The sequence below is a fragment of the Ambystoma mexicanum genome, chromosome 7p, assembly GCF_040938575.1.
Source record: "Ambystoma mexicanum isolate Mex_15411 chromosome 7p, UKY_AmexF1_1, whole genome shotgun sequence".
Taxonomy (NCBI): domain Eukaryota; kingdom Metazoa; phylum Chordata; class Amphibia; order Caudata; family Ambystomatidae; genus Ambystoma; species Ambystoma mexicanum.
Window position 1 is genome coordinate 495,604,656 of NC_090939.1, and position 12,211 is coordinate 495,616,866.

At 45.9% G+C, this 12,211-nt stretch overlaps 1 protein-coding gene across 6 annotated transcripts in view; it reads right to left on the reverse strand.

Annotated features, from left to right (window-relative positions):
* Positions 1–12,211, reverse strand: part of DDX3X (DEAD-box helicase 3 X-linked) — a 466,925-nt gene that overhangs the window by 418,820 nt on the left and 35,894 nt on the right. For all 6 annotated transcript variants that reach the window (XM_069636525.1, XM_069636523.1, XM_069636524.1 and 3 more), the window contains exon 2: positions 4,507–4,564. In XM_069636525.1, the coding sequence (XP_069492626.1) occupies positions 4,507–4,564 (58 nt within the window). The remainder of the gene's footprint in view (positions 1–4,506; positions 4,565–12,211) is intronic.

Genomic DNA, 12,211 nt, shown 5'->3' on the forward strand with positions numbered 1-12,211 from the left:
CGCAAGAATCTTCTGTGCGCTTGGAACATTGATATGAAAATAAGCATCTTTCATGTCCAATGTTGCCATGTCTTTTTTAACAGAGGGATTACTTGTAGCGTTGACATGCAAAATTTTTGTGGTTTTACAAATTTGTTTGTAGGGCACAGGTCTAGTACCGGGCGCATGGTCAGATGTTTTTTTGGAACAAGGAAGTACGTTGAATAAATACCTTCATTTACCTCTATGTGGCACAACCTCGATGGTGTCGAGGACTAGAGCCTTCACCTCTTCTAGCAGGATATGTTGTTCCTCCTGCAATGGTTTCCTTTTGCACGGGGGAGGTTTGACGGTCTTCCTTGAAGCTCTATACAATAACCCCCCCCCCCCAGTCACAATTGACAACACCCATTTGTATGTTATACCCTCCCATACGTGGGTGTAAAAGGATATTAGTCCCCGACTGGGGAGGGGACCCTTCAAGGGTGTCCCTCCACCTCTGGTGGTGGAGCCTCTTCCACAGGTCCTGCGCTAACCCTGGGTCGCTTGTTGATTGGTATTCCAAGAGGAACCTTGATTTTGTTTGGATCCCATTCCTCTGCACGCTTTGCCCCCGAGCGACGAAAATTACTACCACTTCTTTGGCCTGTTGGTTTATTAGTCAGTTGGCCACGGTACTTTAGGGTCTCATTCATCCATGGTGGACTGGAGGTAGTCTTAAACTGCTTTGCTAATATCCTGATAATGTATTTGGCAATCACCACAATATGAGCTGTGGCCATGGGCAGGTGCGCTAGCCGTATGAGCGGAAATGGAAGACTGGGGAGGATGGGGCCAGATGTGAAAGGGACCGTGAAGGCCGGACGGACCAACATCTAGACAGAGGGGAGCTCCCAAACCCCACCTGGGGAAATTAGAGAAGCCCAGCGCCTCAATTCAGGATAAAGATGCCAACTAACCAATTGCACTAACAATTTCCCCCTCTGCATACACCTCTCTAACCCCAAACCAAACAACCACAAACCTACAGCATAACAATCCGCAAAAACTTCACTACATTGCAACAAAACAGACTTGCAGTACACGACAACCGGCCGCAAAACACCCCAAGGGGGGGTGGGGGGGGGGGGGGCTTGGTTGCCTTTTATCACCCAACATATTCTCTGACAAATCCTTGTCCTGCTGGGCATCTTGTGTTTTTATGCCGAAATGCTCTGCAGCCCTTATAATGGCTTGTTATCCACAGGGGAGTCTGGTAAAACAGGGTTTTGCAGTACTGGAGAATCCATCGCGAAACCCACAGAGTGTGTCCTCTTATTCTTGATCGCCTTCTCCCCCGGCATCGTAACCCTCGTTATCACCATCATAGGGTTCACCTTTGTCTAAGTATTCATCCTCCCCAACATCCTGGTCGTAGGGGAGGCGAGGAGTTGTGTGGAGCTGCAACAGCCAATTCTACCCGGGGGGAGGGGAAGAGATCTCTTCATACAAGGTACAGCCGTTGTCTGAGATTGAAAGGCTGTAGGTGTTGTGTTTGAACCAGACGCCTGTGTAGTGGGAGGCCAAGTTGTCTAGAACATGAGGCTGTTCAACAGATTTGCTAAGCAGGACATACTGCTCATAACTGTCAATATCCTGTGCAGACCATCTGGCTGAACTGGGTATAAACCCTGGGTTGCAGGGGGCTAGAGTTGGGGTAATGGGTATATGTTCCTCATCAAGACTGATGAGCCAGGTTGATGTGTATGATCAGACTCTACTATAGTGTCTTGTAGGGGCACTCTTATGTTGGCTAGAGGGTTGCTCCCTAGCCTTCTTCTTGCTAAGCGAGTCCCTCTCTCTAGAGGAACTAGACTTTCTCATGTTCCCTGCTCTTAGATGATTTTTTTTGGAGCTCAGGGTCGAAGAGGGGGTACCGGAGGACTCCCTGGGCTGGTTCCTCGGGTGTAGGCCGAACTTCTACCGCAGGGATGGCTTGCGCTGCGTCTTTCACCGTCGCCGGGCCAGACAGGGGAGTTTTGAGTCAGGTGCCCTTTGTCTCGTTGGGCTTGTCATGCGGCAGCTGTTCGGAGAGCCCAGACGTCTAATCCGAAACCCACCCCCCCTGTCACCCTCGCCGTCCGAAAGGACCAAGTCGCTGCCGTTGTTGGATGCCTCTTTGATGTTCATGGAGGCCTCTGCCTGCATGGCGTGATGGGCCTAACGTTTAGTTTGCCTGTCTTTGAGGCTTTTCGGTCGGAGAAGCTTACAAGCCAAACAATGCACCTCGTCGTGGTCTCTATTCAAGCAGAGGTTACAGGCCCTATGCTGGTCGACCCACATGAACTTCCTATTGCAGGAGGGACAGAACTTAAGGAAGTACGCTCCATGATCTATGTAGGCAGCTGGGCGACTATGGGAAAGGGTGGGAATACAAGTTTATGACCACACCCACTCTCCCTAGTGTAAGGCTGATGCCGAAAGGGCCTTCCAAGGCGAGTGGCGCCATCGAAGTCTCCGTCCGACAGTCAGAAACACTAACTTAAAGTACAACAGCATACGCTGAAAAAGGACCGCTTATATTTTGCGACCGCTCACGATGTCGGAAAAAAACAATCTGCGGGAGCGCCCACCCCTCTCCCCCCCACGCGTGAGGGATCATGGGTACAAGGGACGTCACAATAGGGATAGTATTGTCACGCCCTATTGAGACGCCCATTTTTGAGTTTCGAAAAACAAATACTCGCAGCTTCCACTAGATGTCGGCCTATGCATAGCATGCGATACAAGCAGATTACACAAGCATCAGAAATATTTCCAAATGCCAGTCTCCCGCAAAAAGAAAGCTTTAGGCCGCAGGCTCATATTCACTGCCCCGCCCCGCCCCGCCCCCCCCCAACCCTTGCACCCATTTGCACTTAGCTGACAGAAAAAGGTTAAGTTTCTGAAGAGTTAAATGGTTTTGAAAAGATGGAGATCTCTGGAGAAACACGAGAAATCCTTACAACATAGCATGCAGTTAGAATCTGAAGGGAGGCTGCCAGGGAGGAGCTACATACTCAACATCCCATTGATGGGTACTAAAAGGAGGGCAATGGGATACAAAATAAAAACCTGAAGTTTATTTACTAATGAAAAAGTAAACTGAGGATTCCCAGCCAAACGGCGGGTAATTGTTCATAACATGAATCTATGAAAGATCAAATGCTGGCGATATTTAGTGTACAGAAATGTTTGAGGCCTTCTGGTATGGCCCTGTGGAAGGATCGGATAGAGTATTTTCCTCCACTTTCCATCTATTTTCCAACCACTCCAGTGGTGGTGGTACAAATACCTTTAACATTACAGCTAGTTTTCCAAGTTTTGGTCCAGATATCAATTTGACGATCGATTCACAGCATTGTGAAATGATTGCAAGAAAATCCTGCACTTGTCAGCCTAATACCAGTTTAAGACCCGCAGGATCACATTCACATGCTACGACCTGCAGGATCACATTCACATGCTAAGAGTTTAACAAGGTAGTCTTCATAAGGGCTATCCTTTTCAATGCCCTCAGGGAACGGTACAACCAACAATACGAAATTGAATTAGTGCGATATTCACACTGGAATAGTGTGTACCATCAAGTCTGCTTTGAGTGAAGGTTGTTGGAAATGTATTGTGCAAAAATTAGGGGTGTACCGAACTTCAGCTTTGACGAAGTATTTGGCCGAATTCCGGCTGGAAAAAAATAAAATAAGCTCTTCATCTCTTGCCGAATACTTTTGACATTCTCATTTGAATACAATGCAACATGAATTCAGAAAATCAAATATAGACTTCAGTTTCCAATGGATTTTGGGCAGATGAATTGCTATCACACAAATTGTAATCTGCTCTTTAGGGCAGGTTTTGTTAGATTCATAGACAAAAAAGATGCTCATCTTTTATACTTAGCCTGCAACAAGACAGGAACATCTTTTCTTTCGGTGATTGTTTATATACAATGTGCACTTTTCAGTTCGAAGAAAAACAAACAAATGTGCATAGATACTTCAGTTTTTGTCATGTTACTTCACATTGCTTATGTCATAGCCCAACACCCCCTTTTTCTTTAAGGACTTGAGTTTATCATATGTAGCATATGTTTATGTATTGGCGAGAAAGAGTGGCTAGGAGAAGTGAAAAGTGAGCAGCATTTGTTGGTGGGGTAAGCATTTCAGATTTCCTGTCCTGCATGAGCCGACATGAACCATTTTATAAATTTCTATGCGAGCTGCAAAGAAGTTTTGAAACTCAACCACATCGACTTTGCAACTGGTTAGAGAATGCAACGCATCAGATTCACAAAGGCAGTCCTTTTGCGCTTGTGAAGCCTCCTACTTTAACTGGTACTGAATATGCAACAATCTTCTGTACATTTGGTCCCTTCATTTTGGTAAAATCTGCTTCATTTCTGGCTTTTATAGATGCTACATTAATTACATTGAAAGTAAATAAAAAAAGCAATTTAAATGCATTCTAATACAAGTGTTTTTTGAAGTTGCAACGCAATTAAATACTTACTACTAGTTGATCCTCCACCACTCTGAGCATCAGCAGAGTTCAAGTCTAGGCCAGCAAACTAGGCAAGGGGAAAAAAAAAAAAAGCATTTAGTAGCAGTTCCATTTGTTAACACTACCAACATTGACAAAGAAAATGTTTTTGGGCACGTGAACTGCATTTGACATTTAGGCCACAAAAAGAACAAACCCAGCTCCTCTCAAGGAGGAGCAGTGGCCAACTCCTTGCATAATTTGTTGAACATAAGCAGCTTGAGACAGCGTGCACCTCACACAGCCTTGTATGGAGGTTCATAAAATGCTTTTTTTTTTTTTTTGTGTGTTTAATCCCTTTGGATTTTTACAAAAAGCTCTGGCTTGTGACTGTTCTATGTTTGTGCGATCTACTGGCGGAATTTAGAGGCCAAGCTTCCCCGGCACATTTTGAGTTCATGATGTATTGCATAATGTTTAACGTGGCCAGGGCCCAACCCTGTTTATCATCTGCAATCAACTTGTTCCAACAATTCTCCTCGTCGATTGCTGTGAAGTCGGAGATGCAGTTCTTCAAGTAGATACCCCGAATCTCTCGGGTCTTAGGGCAATTCAACAGCAGGTGACGAATCGTTTCTTTTGCTGATGGAGATTTGCAGTAACGGCATTTACTTGTGTTTGATCTGCCTCTTATTGCCAGGATTTCGTTTGTTTCCAAGAGATTTAAACGGATTCTCAGGAAGTAGAGCCGAGCTGCTCTACTAGGAAAAAGTTTAAGGTATCTTTGCAGTGTATCCTGTTTTTTGAAGAACGATGGAAGGTGGCTGGTAAGTTTGTATTTATTTGCTGATTCTATGGTTTGAATCCAGTCCCACTCTTTGATTTTTTTAGAGGTTTTAACTGGGTTGTTTATAAGCTCTTCCTTACAACTGTCGGCTGATTGAAGGAGGGCTAGCATGCTGGATTCCCATCTCAGTAGTGAATTACATGCTTTCATTTCCAATTCCTGGTTTATCAGGCGATAAACGTATGGGCTCTCTGGCATGATGCATTTTCTGTATAGTAGGACACTATTCAACGCCACCGAGGTACTTAAGGATATCAGGCCAAGTTCACGCCTGAGCGGCGCTCGGTGTCGATTCCGGGAGACCCAATATTTTCCTCCAGAATAGCGCTTCCAATTTGGGCCACAGTTCCGCCGGTAGATTAGGCATCGCGTCTGTACCATAAGTTACTGTAGGGATAACCTTTTTGTAGAAGTCCCTTACTGGAATTATGGAATAACGACCAAATTTAAGGTCAATTGCCTTTCCCTGGTTCGATAGGTTCTTGACTTTATCGATGAGGGTTTCTTGCATTGATTTGTCGTTCGCCGAGCTGTCCAGTATGACTCCTAGATACTTGAAGCTATATACCTTTTCGATTCGGATGGAACCGAGATGGAAGTTGGACTTTTCTGTTTTTTTGGAGTTTTTTTGGAGTGTCATTGTTTTAGTCTTAGACTCGTTGATTTCCAAATTGTTTTCTTCCATGTACCTTTGCAAGTTGTTTAGCTGCCGTTGGAGACCAATAGGAGTCTGGTCTAGTAGGATCAAATCGTCGGCGTAGAGTAGACGGCTAATCAAGGTTCCTCCCAGTTTAGGTGGGAAGGATCGGATTAGTGTTTCGGAGGTTTGATAGTCTCCCAGATAAGTCCAGAAAAGCGCGGGGGCGAGGGGACAACCTTGTTTTACGCCTCTCGATGTTTTTATTTCCTCCGACAGGAGTCCTTGTTGGTTTAATCTTACTCTCATAGTTGTATCAGAGTATAGGGCTTTGATCGGATTCAGGATCTCTGGTGGGCATTTCCAGTTGGTTAGTTTCTGCCATAATCTGGTACGGTTCACTTTGTCGAAGGCCTGTGTTAAGTCAATAAACGTGATGTATAAATCTGGTTTACCTTCGAATATCTTGTTTTTCAGGATGTTCAGTATCATAATATTCGCGTTCGTACCCAGATTTTTCTTGAATCCTGTTTGAAAGTTGTCTTGACAGGGGGCATTAGTTGCCCATCTGAGAAAATGTTGCAGGAGGAGAGATCCGAATAATTTCCCTATTGAATCCAAAAGGGCTATTGGGCGAAAGTTGGATGGGTCCGCTCTGTTCCCCTTCTTATAAATCGGGACTATGTTCGCACGAGTCCACGATGGGGGTATTGATCTAGAAGTTGCACAGCGCGAAAAGATTATACTCAAGGTGTGACCATGCTTCAGGGTGAGTTTTAAGGTCGACATTTGTTATCCCGTCCGGGCCAGGAGCGCGGGATGGTTTTAGTTTCTTTATCTGAGACAGGATCTCATCTTCGTTGGTGATATTGATCCATGGCGTGGTAGTGTCAGGTGTTTTGTTCTCCATAGGTATTAACTCTTTGAATAAGTTTGCAAAGTGGGCCTCCCATGTTGCCGCCGTGATTCCATTTAGTTGGTCAGGGAGAGCGCCTGGCGTAGTCGAGTGGATAAGCGTCCAGAAGTCTCTGGCATAATTGCCATTAATGGCCCTGAGAATATTTTCCGAGTCATGCTGGAGCAGGTTGTGTCGATAACTTCTTAACCAATTTTTATAGGTTTTTTCGGCTGTTGATGCAGCCGCCGGTTGGTTTGAGGTCAGGGCGAGTCTTTTTGCTCTCCTTAGTTCTCTCTTTTTCTCCTGTATGAGTTTATCGAATATGTGTCTCCGCTGCGGATGGTTTTCCCTTTTCCTTCCCCGTGGGATGTTAAAGGCTACCAACAGGGGAGTGTAATCCGCCGAAGGCAGCTGATTTGGTGCTATGAGCGCTTTATACGCTGTTGTTAACGAGCTTATTGCTTTTTCTGTCATTTTCAATCTGGTGCCTTGTGGTGTTAACTCCATATTATTTGGCATCCAGATCTTGTTTGTCGCCAGTGAGGTCCAAGTAGTTTCTAGGAGGTTGTGGTCGCTCTCCTCTGTTCTTCTCACGTTAAATGTGGTTATCAGGTTTAATAAAGGCCGCGTGGCGAAGATGTGATCAATAGTAGATTTGGAGTTGGCTCTTTCCCAAGTCGGGGGCCTCTTTGGGTCCGGAAAGGCATGGTCCAGGTTTAGAAAAGATCGTGATTCCATTAATTCTAGCCATTTTGATGCCCTTTGGTCGGTGAGTGGATCTTTTGATTTGACGAGAGGTGGATTATCAGGGTTGTGGCATTTAATGTTGAGGTCCCCACATATGAGGATGAGATCAATTTTACGATATAAGTGGATCTCGTCGATGTTTCTTTCCATTTCCTTAATGAATTTCGAAGTATTGGTCGTGGCCGGATTCCAATAAGTAGTGATGATGACCACCGATTTTGGGTAACCCCCCGGTTGCTCTGTTGCAGACGACCAGTTTAGCTTTATCAGCGCATCTTGGGTCTCTTTCAGTTTTTCGATGTTCGTTATGCCACAACCATTACGGATTGCGATCAGTAGGCCGGCGGTAGGTCTGCCTGTTGAACCTTTTTTTGCAGGAGCTATGTGGGTCACAAATCCGTCAATGATTGGAGGGTGGAGCAGCCAGGTTTCTTGGAGGCAGATGATGTCATATTCCTGCCAGTTGATATCGCTTGAGGTGGTTAGGTGGTAGAAGCCTCTGGTATTCCATGAGCATAGTTTTATACGGTCCTGCGTCCGGATGTAATGATCAGTAGCTCTGTCGCCATTGGTTTGGTTCGATAGTGGCTATTTTTGACGCTGGGACTTCAGGGCCTTAGGCAACCATGACCACATAGTACCAAGAGTAGAGACTGGTGTTGGTTTTGCCGCGTTCGCGTAGGTCTCATTTTGGACCTTGCTTTGATTTCTCCTTGGATCCGTTGGTAGCCGTTCCTTTTGAGTAGGTCGCTGCGGAACCTGGGAGTTCAGAGTCGTTTGGTTTGAGGAGTCTTTCCCTCTTCTGATGTTTTTAGCAGGTTTTGCGTTTTCATATTGCTGTCTGTGAACGTGCTTAGTGTCACTTTTCTCCTCTGGGCATGTCGTGGGAGGTTCTGGCATAACATTTTTACCAGTTTTTATTTGTCTTGTAGATTCTCTTAGTTCGTACCCCATAGTTAGGAGGTCTTCGACTGCTGCTCTTAATAATTTATTCGTAGCAGAGGATGAGATGTAGAGATGACAAATCGCTTTGTGGTGCCTATGGCTCGGGTCAACTATCCTGATGTCGGCTGATTTCAGCGCACGTAGTTTGGGAATGTAACTGAAAAGGTCCAGGATTGCTCTTCTGTTTAGGATTACTTTATCTTGGTTCTCTTGAATTTGTTTGAGCCTCAAGATCCATCTAATATGGGAGTCATTTTGTCGTAAGGCTCTAGGTGTCTTCGTCGGTGTCGTGTATCTGTTGTGGGTTCTATCGGTCCGAGCTGGTGGTTGACCGGCTTCGAGGCAAGCATGATTTGTTTTGTCGTGTTGTTGTTTTCTCTTCGACTCGCGATAGGAGCGTGATCGGAATTCGCGCCTTTGAGATGGCGACCTTGTTTTCTCGCGAAGGTCATGTGAAGCATAGTATTTTTTGTCGGTGTCTTGTTTCCTAGTGCAGATCTTTCTGCTGCTCTTTCGAGTGGAGAATGATGGGTCGAGACCTAGGTCATCTGGATTTGGTCTAGGTTGATATGGTGCAGGTGGCATAGGTAGATCGAGAATGGGTTTATCTTTCGTTGGAGGAGATGTCCAATTCTCGATTAAGTGTTGTGTAATATTCATCAGCTCTTCATTGTTTAAGAACTCTTGAACCCCTCTCGGTGATGAGTTTGGTTGGTTGTTTTCTTTCCGGGGTGGACTATGGTTGCCTTTCAATGTTAGCTGTGGAGCTGGTTGGGTTACTAGTTGTTTTATCAATGGTGGTAATTTACTCTTAAGTGAAGCTTGGTTTTGGGTTAATGCTTCCGGGCTTACTGTGCTCGTGAGTTTTGTGGCTCCTTCAAAGGGGTCTTTTGTAGTTGTTCCGGCCGTTGATTGTGATTTGGAGGACGTTGTTAGATCTATGAATGCTACCGTTTGAGTGGCTTTTGGTTCGCGCAATGTGTGAATAGGTATCAAGCGCGCTTCTTTTTCAGGGTCATTTTCATTGGAAATTGGTGAGGAAAGGTTTTGAGGTTCCGGGAAGTCACCCTGTTTGCGATTCTGCTCTCGGGCCATTATGTATCCTTCGAGAAAAGTCAGTTTCGTTGACATGGCCGCCTGCAGTGAAGTTTGATACTTCAGGGTATCGCTAATTGTCTCAGAGTTTAGTAAATGGAGCGAGCGCAATTGTCAATGCCGACAGAGTACACATGTCGAGTTTTTTTGGAGGTGGGTCATTTGGGGTTACTGGACTTTGAGCAGGAGGGCTGTTGCACCGTGTGGTCGTGGAATTTATTGCTGAGATTCCTGAGTATAGCTTTCTGGGGGGGTGGTCTAGTGAGTGTCTTCTATGGAGGTTATAAGTATCGAGGTTGGAGAAAAAGGTGTCCAAGGGCCTTTCAGGTAAAAAGTTGACTTTGTGCACTGGTGGCGGCTTTTTCGTCAACAAAAGCTCTGGGGGTGAGTGCTTTTTTTATTAGATGGTATGGAATACATTGTGTGATCAGTAGGGGTGTACCAAGCTTAGCTTTAGCCTTCTAGCTATTGAAATTCTAACAATCGGATATTCAGCCAAATAACTGACATTCAAAGCTGAATATATATATTAAGCCTCCATGTCGTCTCATTCGCCTTCATCCCACACTTAAAAGCAGACCAAAGTGAAACTAGAAAAATACTGCACTACAAACCCAAAGCACCAAACCATTTACTATTCATGGTTAGAGAGTTTAGTCCTATCTCAGTTAGGAAAGATTCCTCTTTTAGGTAACATTCCCTCCATATTCTATGGACCCCCCCCCCCAAACTTTACACCTTGTCCTGACCTTCCGCAGAGAAGTGAAGTCTTCAGCTGCACTTGCCTGGCCTTTCGCTCATTTGTTATGGGGAAACAGACTAATCCTACACTGACTGTCAGTACTGGGAAGGAACAAGTTACTTGTAACTTTCTCCGGCATGGGACTGGCAAAGATTCACATGAATATTCCACGTCAGGCCAGAAAGCTTGGCAAAAAGTGGTATTGCTTTAAAAGCTTGAATACTGCCTTTCGCCTGATAATCACTGAATACCAGGTCAACCTGCACCCATCCAATGACGGTCGTCTCCCCGAGTCCTGCCCCCGGCAGCCATCTTCAGATTGGAAGCACGCAAGGCGCTAGTATGAACCCAGAAGAGCCACAGTGGGGACGGAGTGAGGGTTTGCATGTAATTCCATGCCAGACCCATGCTGAGAACATTACCAAAGTCGCCTTGAGTGCCCCCACTCCATTCAGAAGCAGGTGAGCACAGCAGTCCCCGCAACCCTCCTGGGGAGTGGTGGGGGAATGAATAAGCATGTGTACAGCCTCCCTTCCACCCCCTCCCCGGCATCCACCTCCCCTGCGAGCGTTTTCCATCCCTGCCCACCCACCAACCCTGATTGGCCAGAGGGCCATCATAAGTGAGCCTCTCAGGGCAGCCCTGTGGCCAAGGGTGGCTCCAGAAAGTGTCAGCAGGGTAAGCCAGCAGACATGACCAAGGTAATCAAGGCCAGGGTGAGGAGTAGAGACTGGGCCTCCACTTAATATAAGACGCCACACCCCAGCAAGCGCTTGGGCTTGTATCGAACTTGCATTGTTAGGCTCCAACTGAGTTTAGGCTGATACCCAAATTGCATTGTTAGGTGTAGGCCTCTCCCACTAGACAGGACTCAACTAGCTGCGTTTAGTCCCGCACTCTTATCTAGCCGTGGTCTTGTACTCATCTTGCACATTTAAGGGTGGAACCCCCCCCCCCCCCTCCTTACTACTACTATACAGGATGCTGGAGCATAGCTGTGCTTAGTCTCCAACGCAAACTGTTTAGACCAACCTGACACCTAGAGGGGACCACACCGTGATCGTATATAAATCAACCCTCCACCAATACCTCAGAGACCTACATAGACTGCTACCGAGCGGAGTCCTACACCTCCCGACAACTGAACGTCCAGCACCCCCGCAACCCCACTGGACAGCGCTCCCAGGATACATACCCAGACAGTACCAAAAGCACCCAAGCTTACCAACACAAGAACAACCAGTACTGCCTAGCAAGAGACTACAGTCAACTTATTTCCGCACAAGCGCCAAAATGCCCCAGACCAGGAAGGGGCACTGAGAAATCACAAGATAAGGCCACATTGGACACACAAAGCTAACTTACCCCTGCAGAAACAGCCTCAAATGCAGGAAACACCAAAACCCCAACACAACCAAACTTCAAAAGGGGAAATCATTACATCTCTCACCATACCTTGCAACAACCCCAGAACCTGGATACCCAAACGACAGACAAGACACGCAAAGAACTGCCAGAGACAACCAGAAAAAAAAAAAAAAAAAAACATCATACATCACAAAAACAGAATGACAATCACCAGACAAAGCGACGAAACACTAATAACCAACAACCCAAACATCAACCTAACTGACCAATTCAATGAAGAATTTGCCGATCTTCATCCAACCGGCATGAATAGGGAAGCACTGCTATTGAACAGCCAAGCTTTCAATCTAGCAGACCGTTTCAATGAAGACACAGCCTTCGCTGATCTGCATCCTCCATCAATAAAGATGCACTGCAAACCAAAACAAGGAACAAACAAGCAAAACCACCAAAAAG